The sequence below is a fragment of the Bacillus rossius genome, chromosome 18 (assembly GCF_032445375.1).
Source record: "Bacillus rossius redtenbacheri isolate Brsri chromosome 18, Brsri_v3, whole genome shotgun sequence".
NCBI classification, from domain to species: domain Eukaryota; kingdom Metazoa; phylum Arthropoda; class Insecta; order Phasmatodea; family Bacillidae; genus Bacillus; species Bacillus rossius.
Window position 1 is genome coordinate 18,123,613 of NC_086345.1, and position 21,684 is coordinate 18,145,296.

At 39.3% G+C, this 21,684-nt stretch overlaps 1 protein-coding gene across 10 annotated transcripts in view; it reads right to left on the reverse strand.

The window, feature by feature from the left end:
- Positions 1 to 21,684, reverse strand: part of LOC134541226 (E3 ubiquitin-protein ligase HECTD1) — a 151,499-nt gene that overhangs the window by 5,824 nt on the left and 123,991 nt on the right. For all 10 annotated transcript variants that reach the window (XM_063384483.1, XM_063384490.1, XM_063384486.1 and 7 more), the window contains 8 exons: positions 20,328 to 20,624; positions 19,669 to 19,799; positions 18,407 to 18,639; positions 15,517 to 15,724; positions 13,863 to 14,067; positions 10,118 to 10,506; positions 9,144 to 9,281; positions 2,075 to 2,354 (listed from right to left, as the gene is read on the reverse strand). In XM_063384483.1, coding sequence (XP_063240553.1) covers positions 2,075 to 2,354; positions 9,144 to 9,281; positions 10,118 to 10,506; positions 13,863 to 14,067; positions 15,517 to 15,724; positions 18,407 to 18,639; positions 19,669 to 19,799; positions 20,328 to 20,624 — 1,881 coding nt within the window. The remainder of the gene's footprint in view (positions 1 to 2,074; positions 2,355 to 9,143; positions 9,282 to 10,117; positions 10,507 to 13,862; positions 14,068 to 15,516; positions 15,725 to 18,406; positions 18,640 to 19,668; positions 19,800 to 20,327; positions 20,625 to 21,684) is intronic.

Consider the following 21,684-nt stretch of genomic DNA (forward strand, 5'->3'; position numbering starts at 1 on the left):
TTTACAAATTAGAAATATGTATGTTTTTGTTCTTTATTATCGCGTATTTTCACGTTTTTTTTGTTTTTATCTTAAAAGAGAGAATATAATAAAACCGCTCTAATTAGATTTAATTGTTTCTTGGTTAACAAAAACTGTTAATTATCAAATATTGTTAATTGTTTATATTCTATTTATTATTATTTACGAGACGTCATACTGTACGCGTACGCAATACGACTCGATTCGTTGCTGCAACATAACATAGCATGTTATGCGGTATCAGAAGTAACGAGTAACGTAGCGACACGATAGTAACGAGTACTAATTGTTATAGTAACGAATACATACGGGTACAGTTTTTTTCGTTACTTTTACACCTCTACTACTCGTAAACATGAACACATGGCACTACGCCGATTGATAAGCAAAATCAGTGACCTTTAACTGCCGTAACTACACTTCTCAGCAAATGCAATACGACTGCAGAGCAAGTGAATACGGCGTCAACGGGACAAAGAACAGCAGCAAGAAATATTAAAAGAATACTAAGTTGAGACATGCCGTGCCGAGGCAGCGCGCTAGGCGGCACCGGGCCGTGCCGAGCTGTTTCAAGCCCACAATTTTTATTTGCCAATAGTGTTGACTTTAGAGTGCAGTATACGCCGTGCCACTATTATTTAGCCAAGCAAAACTTGTAGGTCATAAAACCATTCTCAAAAGTTAAAGTAAACATGAAAAACCAAAACAGCGAAATAAAACCGAAATTTGATTTTTTCAAAACGAAATTTAAGGAAAAATAAAACCATTTTTACGGGACTCTAGTAATAGATCTGTACTAAACCACTAAAACAGTTATAAAAGTACTAGATCTAGTACGAAACTGTGGAGACCCTGAGTCCTGCAACTTCCGTTTGGCGAAGCAACAGTAGTTTCGGCGGTAAATTAAGCTATTGTGTACACTTGCTGCTGATCGCATTGTTTGCACGTGAATTGTTACCAGTTGTAGGGTTTTTTAATATTTATCTTACAATCTTTTTATGTTTCCAGGCAAAAAAAAAATTCCTGTATGTTTAACTCTAATGCTCATCTTACGCACCGTGTAAATTAAAGTTAAAAAAAAAAAGGGATGGGCCAATCAAACACTCAAATAAAAAAAATTAAAAAAGAAGAGAATGAAGTCAATTACAAAATTAAACATTGACAACCTCTGAAAGTTACTAGGTAATATTATTTTTTCATACCACTCCTAGTACCATTCTCCAAGATATTGTATTTTTAACATGATATTATATAATTAAAATTAAAATATGTACTGATTCTGGAAACTCAGTTCATGAATAAAACCATTTTAAAAGGTTAAATGTTCAACAGCAGAGTAGATATGTTTCTTTTATTACACATTATTTTATTTTAGAGATTCGGATTGGAGAAAACCGGGATTAAACCCATCACTAGAGACCTGCAAAAATTCGCGGTCTCGATGGCCTTCGGGACAGACTACACATACACCCCTGTAACACTCGGGGCAAAAGACGCGAGTTCATCGGCTGCCGACCTGCGAGTCGTCCCAGCTGGTTCGTCTGGCGATTCAATCCCTTCTTTTGGTCGAGGGTTTTACAAACCGGTCGAGATTCGTCCGGACGAACAGTGAGCCAACGGCAAAAATTACCTGAGAGGCACGTGTGCTCGAATTCCAGCCAATCGCCGAATGAATCCGCGAATTTCGCTGGTCTCTACCCATGACCAGGGGCGTAGCCAGGGTTTTTTTTTTTAGGGGTTCAAACCACCCCCTTAGCACCAAATCTTTATTTAAATTTCTTATTCATCACTCGAAACAAATTTCATATTGAAAATTAATAAAAAAATTTATTTACCATTACAATATTTAAATTTTAAGTACCGAAAACTGCTGAAAAATAGCACTATTTTACAGCTTAAAAATCCAAATTTTCCCGGGGGAGGACGCCCGGGGGACCCTCCGCTATAATACGGTGGGGCCATGCTTCTCAACACCCCCCCCCCCCCCCCACACACGAATCCTGGCCACGCCGCCGCCCGCGAGACCGAGTGGGAACAGAACGCAGGTAGTGACCTCGATGTCCCCGCCGCCCGGCGCCAGGTCGCACGCGGGGAAGCCGAAGGTGGCGGCGGACGACGGCAGGTAGGTGAAGGTGATGGCCAGGTCGTCGAGACGGACCGCCGCCTGCCCCAGGGCCAGGTTCTGTATCTGGCGCTGGCGGTCCTCGTACGAGAGCGCTCGGTCCTGGGCGATGCGCGCCTTGCGGCCGGCCAGCTCCTGCAGCTGCAGCAGGAAGTGCCCCCGCACCGGGTCCACCAGGCACAGGTCCTCGCAGCCCAGCAGTCCCGAGAACCTGCGCATCACCACCCTCACCGTCACCATCACCGCACGGGCGGGAACTCAACCGTCACGTCCACGGACCTCGCGTGCGGGAAAAGATTACATTCTGAATTGCCGAGAAGGATGTCAATACACCGTGTAGCACTGAAATTCATCTTCGCTAACCTGAACCTCCTAGCATTGCGACAGAGTCCATGGCGTAATTCCGTTTTCATGCATTTCAACGTAAAATTTTCATTGCTCTTTGCTAGCCCGTTCCTCCTAGCATCGCTGCAGAGTCCGTGGCGCAAATGTATTATTTTTTGACTGCATCTTGGTGTTGGGTAAGCATGCCAATACACCGTAATGCACTGAAATTCAACTTAACACACTACAAATCATGAAACTAATCAGCATTTTCAATTAAAACTAGTGATGGGATTTTCGATACTTCCGATACCTCGATACCTTCGATACTTGACGGTATCGCAAAGTATCGAGTATCGAAACTGTAAGTTCGATACAATTTTTCGATACCGGAATGCTTGTTCATCTGTATTGAATTAAGTTTTGAGTCACCATCGTACAAAATACAACTACAGTAGAACCTCGATGATACGTTCCCGTTTCATACATTTTCCCGTGTCATACGCCGATTAATTTTGGTCCCGCTGAAAGTACTACTATATTTAAAATGGTTTACTTTCCCGGAACATACTTATGAAATCATTAATTTCCCGTTTCATATGTTTTTACGAAGTAGAAAAGTCCTAAAATTCACAAATTTTTTTGTTAGATATAATCCTCCTGATAAATTACGTTTTAATTAATGCTTTTATTTTGAAAAATGTTCATTATTTACCTTTGCAAACGTAAGAAAATAACTTTATCGCACCATAGATATGGATAGTATCAGGAAGACTGTGCACTTCGCTAGTAGCATCTATGGCCATCACCTAGTGAGACTAGTGGCGCAAACTAGCAATGATTATGAAAATGGTGCACGCGCTTTACCAAGGCACAGATTTCATATTTTCTGCATTCATTAATCTTTGAACTGAATATACCCATTTGTTATTGTTTTCTTACGATCGGATTGTTTTGTATTTTACGTTTCTCAAGTTAAAATTTTATTGAAAATTGTTCTGTTGCATAAAGTTGTTTGTAAAATGAAACACACAAGCAAAAATTTCTGATTTTCTATTTACAATAGCCTAATTTTTTTATTTCTAATTTAGGCTTGGTGACTTTTCCCCCCTCCAAGAAAGGACTTCAAACATTTTGTAAGGCCACTGTTTCTCATGTCAGCTTTACTTGATTATGGACTGTATTTTAAATTTCTGGTGGTTTTATTATATGTATGTATATATAATGATGAATTCATATCTTTCATTAATATCATGCAATTATTTACACACTATGTATGTAAGTTTAGTCTGACATAATGCTGATATGATAGATTGAATTTATATATTTTAAAACTAATTTATGTTATTTGTAATAATTGTTACTTAATGGGAAAATATTTTTCCCTGGAGTATCGAACTGAAAAAACAATACAGAATCGAGTATGGAAAGTGTGGTATCGTCCCACCTCTAATTAAAACTTATCTCCGATGAGGAATGAGCAAACTTTTAAATATCAAAATCAATTAAAGTAATTTATTTAGCATAAAGTTTAAAATACATTTTATTTCTTTTTTTAAGTTTACTTTGTAATCTTGCCATTGTTATTAATCACTCTTTTTTACATTACAGCATCAGTATATTTTTCAAACACAAAAATACTCAATAGATTTATTTTTATTTGGTTCGAATAATTAGTACTGCTTATTACTAGAGACCCCGAAAAATGGTGAAGCGCAAAATTCACGAAATAACGCGAAAATTTGATACTTTAAACGAATTTTGCGACTTTCCTTTGATTTTGACATAGTCGCGAAATTCACGCTTTTTCGCACAAAATAGTGTCCTTATGTCGTAAGTTCTATTTATTTACGCCATCATAAACATAGGCGTGAAATAAACATAGACTGAAAGACTAGTGCCGTGATATTATCTTCGTTTTGACACGTTACTGAAATCCACGTATTTTTATTACTCTGTTTACAAGCAGTAAATATTGCCAACGCAAAGGAAAACAAAATGTAAAAATTGTCAACAATCGATATGTGCGCACTACCAACATAACAAATTGACTACAGTTTTCGTGTTTTGAATAATGGTCGTTTCTGCCGCAAGGCGCACTGGTGTCGATTTTTCTAACCTAATTTAATCAAATCGAGCTAAGATGGCAGTCATTTTTGCGTGCACATTTCTATGAGTGTTTACAACTACTGTCCACATTTTGTAAGTTTTGTGATACAATTGAATTTGTGGCTAAGATGCCGAAAACTTCGACAATGTTTGATCGCGAAAGAGAGATAATATCGGATGATTTTATATTTTTGATCAGCGGGACAAAATTATGATGTGCAAGTTCTGCAACGTGCGGGTTGATTGTACACGCAAAGACATGTGCAAAAATCATGTGGCAAATTACACACACAAAACAAAACAAAAAAGACAATTATTTTGTCAAGCATTCTACCGTGTCTAAACAAATCTCGATAGGCGACAGCGTGAATAAAGCAAACAAGCTTGAAAGTGCAGAAAACAAGAATTTTTTTTCTGATTTTGTTAATATGATGTAAGTTAACATTCCTTTGGAAAAAGCTGATCATCCAGCTATGAGGGAATAGTGTAACACCCATGTTGAAGGTTAGCCTTATTTATTTAGAAATGTTTTCCCCCTCTAATAAAAGTTCATAAGCATATGTAGGCCTACAATATTATCGATTAACTTACCTTTACTTCAAATAAATATGCAAGTACCTCAGATTAACAAACACACAAATAGGATGGATTGCATTGTGAAATGGTGAGCACACCACAATATATTTTTTAGTGATGTGCGAGTCTCGGCATCATCGAGAACAAGTCGAGACAGAAATTTTCTCGATCTCGTCTCGAGATAATTTTTTTGGCTCGGAATTTTCGAGAATTTTGTAAACAAGAAATAGGTTAGGTAATATAATATATTGAGGCAGCATTTTGGGTTGCATGTTGAAATAATTAACATATCTTCAACGTAACGTAGATCGAATAAAATAAGATATACTTGTTACGATAGTATAAACGATAAATTATTAAAAAGTTAAAAACGAACAACTTCCGTTCACAAGTCACTACATGAAACGGTAAACGTAAACAATGAATTGTGCTGTGGTTATCACATTAAATTACAGAAGAAAATGATTATTTTCCGTTAATAAAACCAACATTAAAGTTAAAAAGAAATCATTTTCGGTATCAATATCAAGTATCAACATAAAACGGTACGGTAAAAAATAAAAATATGAAAATGACTGCAGAATTCTTCCGCGATTGTATTTTGTTTTATGGCCTTAGGTTATACACACGGCCAGCAGTATATAACAAGCAACATGATGTTTAGATTGCGGTCCGTATCGATAGTGACATATCGATGGTGGTGAATGTTCAGACTTTCATGATCAAGTACCGTCCATGGCTCAAGGAAACTGTTTAGACTATGGAGTCAATAACGTATGTTTACATACGACAGTAGGCAAATAAACTGTTAAGTGAGTGTAAAGGTAAAGTTGTAATTGCAAACCGAAAACAAGTAAAGTTGAGTGCGATGGAGGAAAGTGTTAGTGGTGTGGATAAAAAAGAACGGAAAATGGCCACAATATGGAACTTTTATTTAAAAAAGAAAGAAGGTGGCGAATGTAAATTGTGTAAAAACATTATTAAAACGCCTTCCTGCTCGACAAGTGGACTTTTGCGGCACTTGAAACAACATCCAGCCGCTGAAAAAAAATTCAACAAAATAACTGCTAAAGAAAAGAAGACTTCTAATTGACAACTTTCAATGTTTGAGTGTGTTGCAAAAAAACAGAAGCTTTGCATCAGCGATGTGAGGAAAAATCAAATAGACAAAAAATTGCTATCATGATGGCTTGTGATTTTCAACCTTACAGCATGGTGGATGACCATGGCTTCAGAGGTCTAATCAACGAATTAGAACCTAGCTACGAGATTCCTTCGCGAACAACATTTTCAAGGACAGTTATACCACAGTTGTATCAAGAGGAAAGAACCAAACTGGCTGATGAAATTAGTACAGATGCCCTCAATGGTCTGGAGTCGCTTTCTTTCACTACCGATACATGGTCATCTAAGAGACATGAAAGCTACATTTCGCTTACAGGCCATTACCTAACAGAAGAGTTCAAATTAAAATGCCATATTCTTGGCAATTACCACTTTCTAGGCTCACATACTGCAGATGCAGTACATGCAAAGCTTGCAGGGGCAATGGAAGAATGGAATTTGCCAACTGATCAAGTCCCAGTTTATGTTATAACAGACAATGCAAAAAACCTTAAATGTGCCATAAGGAAAACCTTATTTCATCATGTTCAGTGTTTTGCACATACACTACAGTTGGCACTGCACGATGCAAAAAATGAACATGATATTACAGCACTTTTGGCAAAAGGACGAGCTATTGTTGGCCATTATCGACACAGTAATGTTGCTCGTGAGAGGCTGCATGCACTTCAAGTGAAGCTAAACAAACCTGTTCACGAGCTACTGCCAATGGTGCCAACTAGATGGAATAGTGAATACACCATGCTGTCACGTCTTGTTGAGCAGCAGGTGCCCATTTCTGCTGATTTAGGAGAGAGCATGGCAGTGGAGAACTTCACCTCTAGTGAGTGGAAACTAGCTGCTAGCATTGCACATATTTTACAACCAATAGATGAGGCCACAACCGAGTTATGTTACTCAAAGTTCCCAATACTGTCATAAAAAATCCCATTGATATATGGAACTGAAGCAATGCTTACAAACTATGTCCAAACAGACCAATGCAAATCTGGTACTGCATTTGCTAAATCACTGCAAAGAGGTTTAAAATCAAGATTTCCTTCATATTCTTGTGTGAAAGAAGATCTTCTTTCAATGGCGCTTGACCCTAGATTCAAGACTGTGATATTGCAAGACCATGAAAAGTTGTTGTGCACGAAATACATCACTTCACATCAGCAACCTGAAAATGATTATCGTCCTGAACCAGAACTGGAGCAGGTGAATGAAGCTAAAGAGACTTGCTCACTGTGGTCAAGTTTTGAAGTGTTGAAGAAGACATCGCAATCATTAGTTAGGACTAAATCATCAAGTCTGGAGGAAGAACTAAAAATATATTTACGTGAAGATGTAATTCCAAGGAACGGTGACCCACTTACCTGGTGGAAAAACAACAAGATACGCTTTCCAGCTCTGGCAATACCAGCTACACAAGTTCAAAGCGAACGACTATTTAGTACTGCTGGAAACACTGTGAGCATTAGGCGTGAAAATTTGTTGGCTGAAAATGTTGAACAGCTGGTGTTTTTAAATAGCCGCTTTAGACCTTAAATTAGGCTAGCCACTAGAGTGTTCTTTCTTTGTAAACTAATGTTTCATTCATCGTCTTTTGTGGATACTTGATAAAATTATTGAATAATTATGTATGTTTGTCAGATTATTGAGTTTTACTTTTTTGGATCATATTATCCTGTTAACTCAAGTACAGATTTCTCGATCTCGACTCGATTCTCGAGAATTTTTAAATTGCTTTCTCGATCTCGTCTCAAATTCAAAAAAGTCTTTCTCGCACATGCCTAATATTTTTGACTGATTGATTGATGGTTTGACTCTGTAATCCAGCAGTACCTAATCTAGAAAAGGTTAGGTTAGGTTTGGCTAAGAATTGTTTTGAATAAATTAGCCCATTAATATTTTTCAGCGATAACCTTATAAATGCTACCTATTTATAAGTATATTGTAAGTTATGTATACATTTTAGGTGCAGGGGATTTGCCATCATCAGCCAACACTCTTAGAGAAACTTATGTCCCAAAAATTGGCCAGGCAAATAAGGAAGCAGTAAGGCTATGAGGTTTTTTTTACACCGCAATGGCATAATTTTTTCGCAATTTTTTGGGGTCTCTACTGATTGCTTATTTTTACACCGATTTTTTGCACCGCTTGCTAATTTTTACACCGGTTTTTTGCACCGCTTTTGTCATTTTTTTACACCGAAATGAGCCAGTTTTATTTACCATTTTCTGGGGTCCCTACTTATTACAAATAAATATATTGTAAAAGTGCATCATGTATCATTTAATACGACACCGTTTTGTTGAAATTAGCCTCATTAACCAAATTTCACTGTTTTAAAAACAAAACTTGATTGAAAATGAAACCATAAAATCTAGTCTCTAATCATATGCAGGATACAAAATTGAAATTTTATTAAATTTTAGGAATTAAAACTACTAGTGACTAGGGTTTGAAATTGTTTACTACTTAGAAATTTCATCGGTAATTTTTCAAAATCTCATTTAGTCATCTTTCTTTTTGGTTATGTTCATGCCTGTATAGAGTGCGCACTCATAGTCTAATATCGATATTTATAGACTACCGATTACACACAACGTGCATGCTAAGTATAGTGCTGAGTTTACTACATTTGATATACTGTACTTTTTAAATAAATGTACTATCCATGAATAAGTTTTTTATTTATAAGTTATTTTTTGCATAAAAACCGGACCCCTACTTTACAAACTTGATTTTAGTATGAAATGTACAATGATCACGCGATTTAACACGGTAGCCTTTCTTCACGGGTGAGAAAGCAAACAAATATTTTGGCTTTCACTGTACCGCCACCTCGGGAGTTTCACGGGAAGTGTTTGGCCGGACTCACCACGGCTTCGCATCCTCCGTGCTGATCTTCGGTGGGTCCAGCTCTAGCTCCTTCTCACTCTCCTCCGAGATGTACGATGAGGTCATGACGTCGTCCTCCAAGGTTGCGGCTTTCTTCGACCCCACCAGGAGACCAATCCTGTGCAAGCAATCACCAGAAAAAATTTAAACATTTAACGAAAACAATTTTAAAACTACCAAAAATAAAGAAAAAATCTTTTAAGCTTTTCCAGTTAATAATTTAACACTTGCGCAATAAAGTAAAAAAAAAAAAACTAATATGATTTGACCCATTTAAAAAGGTTTCCTGGCCAATTGAGGATGATTTAAGCCACTCTGGACTGCAGAAAATTTCCGAGAATTTTTGTCAAATTCAAGTCAGCAAGCAGGCTGCTATAAATTGGAAGTTCCACTTCTAGCAGTGCTGCTGTTTATTTTGGGTTTTTTTCGAAATGAAACTTCTCTGGGCGTGATGAGAGTAAAATTTCAAAGCCAGAATATTAATGCGATGTCGAACGAAACGTCGTAAAACCTTTTCTGATGCGAAAACGACACAAAATAGGTACTTGGCCAAAGAGATGTATAGTCACTTCTATCACTAGTACTGAAGGTACATGACTGTTTGGACTTGTAAATATAGTGTGTAATTTAGTGTATAGTGTTTGAAACATTTGAATTTTGAACTTCCCGTGCTGCTTGCTAGCAGCGCCAAGTTTTTCAAGTTGGCTGCCTGCCGAGGCGGGTGGCCCTGCAGCTTCCGGCAACGAAGCAACAGTTGTTGTTGAAGCATCATGGCGGTAAGTCGTGCTATCGTGCACGCTTGCTGCCAGTCGAGTTGTCTGCGAGTGCATCGTCGTTAATTGTGTCGTTTTTATCTGGATTTTACAGTCTCGTACGTCTCTAGACAAAACAATGACAGTCCTTTGACTCGTGACTTCCCTGCTCGGGGGGGAACACACACACACACGCACGCACCTCTCGTTGACGTTGTTGCGTATCTCGCCGTGGCACATGAGCTTGAGGAAGGGCTGCGACAGGGGGATGTCCACGAGCCGGCTGTCCTGCAGCACCTTGGCCAGGAACACGCCCAGGAACCAGAAGTAGCCGGCGGCGCGGTCGCAGGCGGCCGAGTCCTGGGGCAGGGGCGCGGGGAACAGGCCCGGGGGCCGGCGCACGTAGTAGCCCGGGGGGCGCGCCCCGCCCTCGGGCAACCCAAGGGGGTCGGGCGTATTGCCCCCCGCCTCCTCCTGGTCGTCGTCGCACAGCCACATGCCCAGGTCCTTGCGCTGGAGCTCCGCCGCCACCAGGGCGTAGAACTCCAGGGTGGGCCCCAGCCCCGTGCCCTCCTCGCCCTGGAACTCCACCTGGCGACACATGCACGCCGCGTCCCTTTAGCCGAGCTTGTCGACACACCATGTAACAACAGAGTGAATCTCAATATCGTGAAATTAATAGGCATCATTATTCTAATCACAAAAAAGAATTATCTTATAATATAATAAATTCAATTAATGTAATTTTCCAAAATTAACGGATGAAAAAAATCTCTGTACTATCATAATGCAACTGTTAACATATTGTTTTGAAAAAAAAAAAAAATCTGCCTAGGAATAAAAATATAAAATCTTGCCACCAGCAACGTAAAAAAAAAAAAAACCCAGACCATAAAAACACTGTTCCGTGACTACGGAAGTTAAAGAATTCACCCGAAAATTGGTGAATTCTAGCAGCGCCCAGCACCAACTTGTGTCCAGGCGGCCATCTTAATTTTTACTGTCCTTTGTCGGACACACAAGCAAAAGAGAAAGTTTCGTCCGCATCCAACCGACAGCAAAAAGAGAAAAACACTGTTACACGTCCACGCTCCGAGCACAAACGAGAAACATATACTAATGATCCTTTTTTAAAGTCACTGAACAGACAAGCTTGTCGATACACCATGCAACAACAAAATGAATCTCCTCGTATCATGAAATTAATAGGCATCATTGATCTAATCACAAAAAGAATTTTCTATTAATATAATAAATTCAATAAAAATGTAATTTTCCAAAATTAATGGACGAAAAAAATCTCTGTACTATCATAATGCAACCGTTACCATATTCTGTTAAAAAAAAAAAAAAAAAAAAAAAAAAAAAAACAGACCATAACCACACTTAATGAATTTGATTTTGTTCTGGATTTAAACTGTGCTATCACCGTTCGCCAGAAGAAACTTTCCAAGACCACGGAAGACTGAAACATCGATGCTTGGACCAGAATTCAAATCCAGGTTCTAAGAGTCTTGTTACCACTTAAGGCGAATGAAAAGGTAAAATATCTTGGGAATGCTGGAATCGAATATCAAGGATAAAATCTGAACTACTCATCATATTTCTTTGCGGTTTGTTTTGCCAACTAGATAATTTAATTACAGAGGGTTGTGTGTACAGCAGTGGCCACAATAATGCATAGTTTTTTAGAAAAAAAAATTAAATAACTTTATGCAGAAATAAATTATACAAAAATATAATTTTTGAATGGTGTAATACAATATTATCTAGAGCTCTATAATACAGAATGTTACGTAATTGCTCAACAAGCGTGTCATTCCTTACCTAAATGTTGCATGGCAGGTTTTAATTGGTTAAAATTCCTTTAAAATTCAGCGATCAAGTGTTTTTTCACTTTGATTATAATAGAGTTCTAGATAATATTATATTACACAATATAAAAATTACATTTTGGTATAATTTTTAATTTTGTGGCTAATACCCCTTATTTCTGCATAAAGTTATTTAATTTTTTTTCTAAAAAACTATGCATTATTGTGGCCACTGCTGTACACACAACCCTCTGTAATTAAATTATCTAGTTGCCAAAACAAACCGCAAAGAAATATGATGAGTAGTTCAGATTTTATCCTTGATCTTCGATTCCAGGATTCCCAAAATATTGTACCTTTCCATTCCTCTTAACTACCAACACTACTGAAGAATTGGTTTTGTCTTGAACACAGTAGTCAAAGTAACCTAATTTTTATTTTCTGTAGCAATGGTTTCTTAAAAAGTGATGTCCAAACCAGGGTTCCCACACTCTGTTCAGCCAATTTCCCTCACTTTTCCCAGTTTTCCTATCCTATTTAAAATTTTGACCCCCCCCCCCCCCCAAAAAAAAAAAAAACTTTAATATAATTAGTCCATCTAGCACGATAACAGATATGATAAATTACGCTCACCTTACAAAGGTTTTTTTTTACGTAACTAACACTACTACTCTGAAAGTACAACCAATTAAAGTCAAAATTTTATCATATTTCAAATTAATACACCACTGTTTACAACCCTTAGGCTTAATTATTGTGTTAGCATTAATAAGAGCTCACAAATTTATGATTACCATTAATGTCAAGTTTAGACATTTGCTGATGGCTCATGTTTCGCAAACAACGTTTTGTCAATTTCCCAGGAATTCCCAGGATTTCAACACATTTCAAAGTCCATGATCTTTTCCTGATTTACTAATTTTCCCTGAGGGGACTCTGAAAAATCAAATGTGACAATACATACTTAAGGACACGATTATACGGTGCACTGTGATAAAACCAAAAAGCAGCATAACATCGAAATTTCGAAATGCAATTGTTAAACATTTTACCAAAATGCAAGTTATATCATGGAATTACTTAGCATTTTAACCAAAACTTTATTCATTTCATGGAAAAAAAAGTATATTAAAACATTTGAGATTCAAGGGATGTCATTTGTTTCTTTAAAAAAAAGCAAAAAAAAAAAAAAAAAAAAAAAAGCAACGAAGTGCGTGGAACAGAAAAATTAATTTAATAACCGTATTTGCTCACGTAAAGGCCCCGCCCGCATATACGCCCCCCCCCCCTCCTTTTTTTGTAAACATTTTTGAGAAAAAATTTAAAAACATGTTTTTCTGGGTTTATCTGAGGGCAGGGCAGCTTGGCATGCATCAAACAGCAAGCCATGTATTGTGAGCGGCGGGAGGTGATTTTGTAAGCGGCAGTGATACAGAGACCGGTATTACAGTTTGTCCGCTCCCAGTAGGACCGTCGTGAGGCGGGACAGACGTAGGCAGTTAGTCGTATCTCAAACGACATAAAGATAAAGAAAGCTGGACTCGCGGGCTTGTGTTGATGTGCAGTGTTTGACGGAGCAGAATTAAGGAAGGGAGAGGGGAAGCGAAGGAGAAAGGGAAGTGGGTGGAGCAGGTACCTACACTCCTTTGTCCGGTTGGCTGGCTAGCTGGCAGGAGGGAGGTTAAGCCACGCCTCTGCCTCTCTCTAACTCCTGCCGCGTCGCTGCGTACCCCAAACCTCCCTCATTAGAACAAAGACACACGACTTGCCGACTTGCCAGTCGTTCCGCCAGCTGTTTCATTTAACCATAAATTTAATTGGCGTTTAAATTAAGTTGTGGCGGTATTTCATTTTGCTTTTATTCAATGTTAGTTTTTTCATATCTGTAAAAAAAGAAAAAAAAAAAGAAAATTTTTCCCCCCCCTCCAAATTCGCATATAAGGGTCCCCCCCTCCCCTTTTTTTGGAGTCAAAAATTAGGAGAAAAAAAGAGGGGGGGCCCTTTAAGCGAGTAAATACGGTAGCTTTGTTGTATATCTCGTATCGAATCAACTGTAAAAAAAAAAAAATTATTAGATATTATTTAGCCGTAGATCGGCGGGGCAAGCAGCATCGCGAGAGGCGAGACACGGACCTCGAGGATGCTCTTCCGGTCGGCGTGCGTCCTCATGACCTGCACGGCCCAGTCCAGCAGGTCATCGCCGCGCGGCACCTTGACGCGCTCGTGCTTGAGCCGGCCCACGCGGAACTCGTGGGGGTCCTCGCGGCGCGGCGACAGCCCCGGGGCGCGCTGCCGCTCCAGCGTCACGTCCCGCTGCGTCTGCAGCCACACGATGGACCTGCCGGGGCGGGAGTAAACATTTCAAGTCCCCCTCCTCTTTGTTTTCCGATCTTGCAATCGTTATTACTAGGGACAGGAAAAAATTCGCGGGTTCGACGACCTCCAGGATGAACTTCCATAAGTTCCACGTAAACTCGGGCCAAATGCCGACCCCACTCATTGGCTGCTGATGTCTTGCGAGACGTCCCGACGTGGCGGCAGCCTGTGATTCTTATAAAGCTTTTGGTCGGGTGTTTCTCGTCGGCCCAGCGTCATCCAGGTGAGTTGCGAGCCGATAGCAGAGGGCGGGACTGACGTATAACTATTTGTGTTTTAGCCTGTCGCGAAACGAATCCACGAATTTTTCCGGTCTAGTTATTACGTATCAGCACCCTTTTACACATTACATTGGTACATTTTTTAAACACTCAAATACTTGCAGATCAATTACTACTGTGTTAACACTCATTATGAATTATTATTATATCATAAAAGTGCATAACCAAAACTACACTTTTTTTTGGTGAAAGAAGCATTATTTAACACACAAGTGTCACATTCGTTGAATGATTACTTTTGTGAATGAACAGGATTCATAAAAAAAAAATTAAAAACAATGATTACGAGACCTGTAAAATTCGCGGTTTCGATGGCCTTCAGGATAGACTACGCGTACCCCTTGTACACTCGGGCAAATGACGCGAGTTCGTTGGCTGCCGACTTGTTGAGTCGTCTCAGCTGGTTCTGTCTGCGATTCGATCCTTCTTTGGTTGAGGGTTTATAACCGGTTGAGATACGTCCAGACGAACAGTAAGCTAATAGCAAAATTATCTAAGAGGTTATGTGTGTTTGAATTCTAGCCTATCACCGAATGAATCTGCGAATTTTGCAGGTCTCTAGTTACTACGTATCAAAACCCTTTTACACATTACATTGGTACATTTTTGAAACACTCAAATACTCGCAGATCAATTACTACTGTTTTAACACTCATTATGAAATATTATATCATAAAAGTGCATGATCATATCTACACTTTTTTTTTGGTGAAATAAGAATTATTTAACACACAAGATCGCCGCCTGAGTATTGGAGTGTTCTATGTCCAATTTTTAGGTTTTTCATGCTATGGACACGAAATTAACATTAGTATTCATTTGTACTATATCCACACACGTCTACGCACATAAAAATGTTTGTTCTTAATTTAAGACCAATATTATTTTGTTCTATGTCATGATATTCATAGTTGTTTGAACTTTCAAATGCTTATATCTGAGTTCCGACTTCAATGGACATAGAAAATCTCCAATTCTCAGGCGACGAAGTGTCACATCCGTTGGATGATATCTTTGTGAATGAACAAGATTCATAAAAAAAAAATGAAAACAATGACACTGCGATCTCCGGTTCTGAAAACAGAGCCGCACAAACAAATGGGGGGAGAGAGGAGAGCAGAACAACGCACCGCGAGGCGCCGAAGGCGGTGCAGTTGAAGTAGAGCTGGCGGGTGTCGAAGGGGAACAGGAAGGGGCAGGAGTGGTTGAGCTCCTCGCACCAGGCGGGCAGGGCGCCCGAGGACAGCACCAGCGGGTCCTGGATCTGCTGCAGCAGCTTGTTGGTCAGCTTCTTGCTGGCGAACTGCTCCGGCGGCAGGTGGTCCTCCGCCTCCGCGTCTGCGCACACCACCACCGACCAGTCACGCCCCTCCCCCGCGCAAGCATACGCCCACATTGCAAGTGCAAGTATTTGTTTTATGAAAAGTATAATTATTTTATGAGAAGTGTAATCACAGAAGATTTAAAGCAAAATAAAAGCTAGTAGACTACAGATTGGCACATACGCATGGAGAAAGTGCAGATGGCGCATAGCAGCCAACCTATTATCCCTCATACTCTGACCATATTCATAAGGGAGAGGGGGATACAAATATGCGCGTACTCTTGTATCGCCAATGAACACGTGGGAGGTACCATCTGGCCACGAAAGGAGCGCTCCCTTGCGGCCGGGCCGCGAACCACGAGGAAACATAAACACACGTGACTCACTGCAAGCACAGGAACGGGATATGGTCCTTGCGAATATATGGCCACGCAACTTGTCTCAGAATTGACAGTTCTTAAAAACATTAACAGTGGTAGCCATTTCTGTCACTTACAAAGCGTTGCTTGCTCACGAATACTGACCACCACACAAAGTTAATAAGGATCTTGGGCTTTACGCGGCCATTGACTGAAGTTACTTGGCTCTACCAAACTGCAAATCTGGCGGTTGAACACCAGTCAACCCAAGGAATAAAAAAAAATAAAAAAAAAATAAAATGAATATATGCGTCAATATTTTGGGGACAGGAGCGGTAAACGTAGATTCAAATTTAAAATTCTTTAATAATTTTCTTTTATTTACGTAGAGTCCATGAACAAAGACACTAAGGATTTATAACGCGTGGCATTAAGAGCCTCGTACATTAAACTCATTTAGATCAGAACTTATAATAATTACACTTGTATACAGCAAATAGTGAACAGTAAAATTGTATTTAAATTAACTTGTTTTTAATCAAATGCTATAATTTTTATAAAAAAAATAATCATTAAAGATACAAGCGTGAAATGTAACCAGCTATAAAATAGAAAACACTGTACTGGAACGAAAAATGACAGAAACTAATAACTATGGCAAGCCGGGGAGGGGGAGGGGAGTGAAAACTAAACGGGACTAGCTCAATTGGTGCCTAATCACAGCACCTGCAGAAGCATAGAGAAAGTCGGATTGTCACTGTAGTAAGTTATAATTAATTTAAATCCTACGGATAATTATTTAGAGGATAAGAAGAATTGATTGCTAGGCAATAACTAGTTTTGTATTTGATACACAAATAGGTCAGCTTATTTCATACCAATACAGGTACCGTAGTCTCGATAAACAAAGTTAATGTGGACCATGGCAAAGCTTGGATTGCGCGAAAAACTTGGATACACAGAACTAATACGAAAATAGTCTTGTTTCATCAGTTGGCCCAGTGGTATCGTATTTCAGGGCGATGAAATTCCAGCTTTTCTTTGGTGCGGATTCTTTCGCAACAACTCCATGATTCATCCAAACAGTTAATGACTCCTTTGAGGCTTTTTACCCGCCTGCTTCTGACGCTACCTGACTTGCTGGCATCTAGTAAGAGAGTATTTGGGCAGAGGGCAACACAACGGGGTTTGAGCTTATTTTGAAGCGAGTGATAATTTTGTTACTTCATTTCTTTAAGAAAATTATCTTTTCTCTCTCTCTCTCTCTCTCTGACGTTTTACCCCTTACGATATACTTACGAGTTGAGGTTAGAATTACATAAAGAAGTTTCGCTTTTATTACCTCGTTTACGTGCTCTTTTTTTTAACATACAAATTTTGAACACATATTTAATTATTATATTTACATAAACATAATAATTAATCTTCTGGAATCTTCTTTCAATAGTATTTTTTTCTCAGTTTTTTTTTGTACAATTAGCTGTCAAAATTTTGCATTTTAACACTGTGATTGCCTTCTCAAAAACGATGTGAATTGCCGAATTGAAACTTTTCAGATTTAACATAATGCTACTGGCATCCCTCTAGGAAAAAAAGGAGATGGGTATAATATTTGTGTTTCGTATAAACTATTCTATAAATGATGTTAGGAGGTAATTTAACTTTTAGTTGTCGGTGACACTGACTGTGTGAAGAATACCGTTACCAGGGCGCCATTTTCTGACTGTTCGGTTCGTGTTTTTTAGAGTGTTGGTTATGTTCGGAACTTTGGAGTAACTTCGGGTGGTTGGTCGAAGATTACCGGGAACAACGGGAGTGCCGTTGTGCACACAACACGTGATGTGGGATGTAGGACTGGTGCGGTGAGTGGACTTATATCGGTCGCAATTACTTGCGTGGTCCCTCCGGTGGAAGCACGGATTCGAGTTTCGACCTATGAGAACAAGGGAGCGGTATGGTTCGATGGTAAACGATTTGGTTAAACGATTCTCTGGTTTCCACCAGCCGAGTTGTACCGACTTGTGTATATAATTCAAGAATGTTTAGTGTAGTGTACAGACTTTGAACATTTTAAACTTCCCGCCCTGCAGGGCATTGTGGTTGGTCACTCTGGAGTGAGGCCGGGAAGTAGGTTGGTGCACCTGCGCACACGAAGAGGACAGTCGACAGTCTGATAATCAACATGGTGGTGGGCGGACGTTGGTTACTATCGCGACTCGTTTTCAACCGAACTATAGCTGTTTACAAATGTTGCATCCGCTAACTATTTCAGTCCACAACTGTTCGCGCAACACGAGTGTTTCGGACAGTTTCGAGACGCGGGGAGGGGCCACCCACCGTCCCCGGCGGAGTCCTGGCGGGTGGTGATGACGAACAGGTGCCGCAGCAGCTGAAGAACGTCCTCGACAGTGCAGGCCGTGGAGGGGGTGGGCGTGGAGGGGGAGACCACCCCGGCGCCGGACACCGTCCCGACGTCTCGCGCCCCGGGACGGGCGTAGGCCGTCGCCACGGGGCCCGGCCCCGTGCGGGCGCCGCCCCCATCCTCCTCCTTTGTCTCGCGGTACACGATCCTGCGGCACGAACACACTCACCGCTGCCTGCACTGCCTCAACAACTTATAAACTTGATCATCAGAATCAACTCAAATAAGAGACGAGATTTCATAGTCTTAATTTTATAGTCAAATTTCATTTCAAAACGGAGAATTACGGTGTTATTATTTTTATTCACTATTTACTGTTTTATTCCAACTCACCACTACCTGCATTGTCTCGACTACTTAAACTTGATCATCAGAATCAACTCAAATAAGAGACGAGATTTTATAGTCTTATTTTTAAGTCAAATTTCATTTCAAAACAGAGTATTACAGTGTTATTGTTTTTATTTCATTAAAAGCTGTTTTGTAGTACTAACTCCACCACAACAATGGTAAAATTTAATACGCTGCATTTTTACGGCAAAATAATTTCTAGTAAATTGGTCTAAAAAAAAAGTAACCTTCTGAACCATAAAAAAATTAACTAGCTAGTATTTTTATTTTAAAAATGATGCAGCAAGAAATGCACAATAAAACTAATTAAAATTATTTTTCTGATCCATGAACTTTAAAACAATTTTTTTTGATGGTTATGACATTCCTTGAATTTCAAAAATTATTTTTTTTATGATCTGAATAAAGTTTTGGTTAAATTCTATGTAATTCTACGATAAAACTTACATTTTGGCATTAAGCAATGTTTTGACATGCTTTTCGCGGTAATTTCTGTTTTTTTTTTAAATTAATTAATAAATTAATTAAACGTAGTTCACCATATAATCTTGTACTTATAGATTTTAAGAATGATTTCCATTTTAAGAATTAACTCAATTTTTTTTTTTAAATTTTAAGAGTTACATAACTCACTTTAAAAAAATTCTTCCCTTTTAAATCTCGGATTTTAATATGTAGCTCTTGTACGAGCACATCTCTGTTGCGTTTTTTTATGAAAGGATGACATGAAAATGCAAATAGCTTAAAAACGTGGGATTAATCCAAATTGTAATCTCTCTCTGAATAATACCACAATGCCACTGGCAAAGCAAACCGCCCCACTCACGTGTACGTTGGCTCCCATATCCTGCGCAACTTCTCTTGGCGGCTTCCCAGGTCGGCCAACTGCACCAGTTGCTGGACCGCACGGAATATTGTCCAACTCGGATCACTCAACGCCACCTCTACATCCTGCACCTGGAAGACAAACACAACACATGAAAAATAAAAGTATGCACGACAGTTAATTCCAAAGTTTAATAATCAATGAAGTAATTTTCGCTTAATTTCTTATTACTATTAAGGTTTTTAAAAAACAAAGTGTGGTGGTGAGATAACAGTGCAGTATCAACAGAAAGATAATGGCCAATCGGAATAGATGGCTAAAACCCACAAGCCCACTGCGAATTCTGCCACATTTTCCACTAGCAAATAGATTTAGTTACCCTAACCTTTTCTTAATGGAATAATCTCAGTGTTTTAGGTTTATTTGTACTAGAAAACAACAATTTTAATGAAAAAAAAAATTTTTAAATAATTTTTTGATAATTTTTTTTTATGGATTCGGATTCGATATTCGACAAATCCTTCAAGGATTTGACTGAGTATTCGGATTCTGCCAAAAATAGGATTCGACCCATGCCTAATTTTATTCTTTAATTGTGACTGAGCTCCACGTGGTGTAGGCACGCGTGTGAACTGCCGAGAGGAGCGTGGGCGACTCACCCCGGGCAGGTTGGGTCCCCTCAGGACCAGCTGCAGCCGCGGCTGGGGCGCCAGGTCGGCCCCCCGGCGGCCGTCCGCGGAGCCGCCGTCGTCGTCGTCGCGGCCCGGGGGGGGCGGCGGCGGCACCTCCAGGTCCGTGGTCTGGTTGACGTTGGTGCGGCCCGGCCGCGGGTCGAAGGCCGGGATCAGCGCCGAGAACTGCCGCTTCAGCACGTACTCGTCGTCCCAGCTGCGGCGCTTGCTGCTGCCGCCGCCGCCGCCGCTTCCGCCGCCGCGCACCTCGTAGCCTTCCTCCTCCTGCGACAGTTCGCGGGACGGTTCACAACACTACACGGTGGACTAAACAACACCGCAAAGCCTGTCCATACAACGTATGACATAGAAATTAGGGATGGGTCGTGTCGATTCTTCGGTGCTACGATTCCGCCGATTCTGCCAGGAATCGGAACCGTCGATTCTTCCATCAAGTTTCAAGGAATCGTATCGTATTTAGTATGGTACTAAGCACTCTTAATAATTTAAAAAAAAAAAAAATTTCCCGAATGAAACCAGCGATTCCTGCTAAAATTACCATTTTTTTTCCGGCCATAATATTGTCAAAATATTTACGTAACTCACCTTGCACTTTGATTTCAAAATTCTGTAAATTACGTAATAGTTATATCACGTTTATATTCGTTGCAGTTTCAGTTTATACAATTACATTATTAAAGTCATTAGGATCAAATGAAATATTTGTTTTCCAAACTCTAGAATCATAACCGTGTTTTAACTTGTTTCGTGTTGAATTACACAATACGTGAAGAAAGCAAAAGAAAAAGAAACAAATTACGAATACATCATCTCATCTAGCCGAGTCCGCCATATTTTAATTTTGTAAACAGCTAAAAGAGCGTGCAACACAACAAAAGCAATACTATCTATCGTAATTTCTTTTGTTTGAAGTTTTAAAATGGTTAAAATTGGGTTAAAACACGTAATATATCACGGTATTTTTATTTAATATAATAATATATTTAACTAGTATGTCTGATTAATTAACTTTTTTTAGTTTGCTTCGCACATAGATGGTACATTTTAACGCGGCTGAGCACTCACTGAATGAGATGAAACAAGAAAGCCTCCATATTATCGAATACTTTATGTTGTAACCTCACTTTTGTTTCTATTAATTACTATTTTTCAAGAGATGAGGTCAGTTTATTTCTACTATAGTATAGAACACGTATTTCTGTGATGTATATAACTCGTTTTTGCAGAAACAATTGTGAAACTGTGTATTATAAATAAAAAATCATGTCTGAAGTGTGGAAACATTTTACAATCTACCCGTTTAATACTGTTTTAATATTTCAGT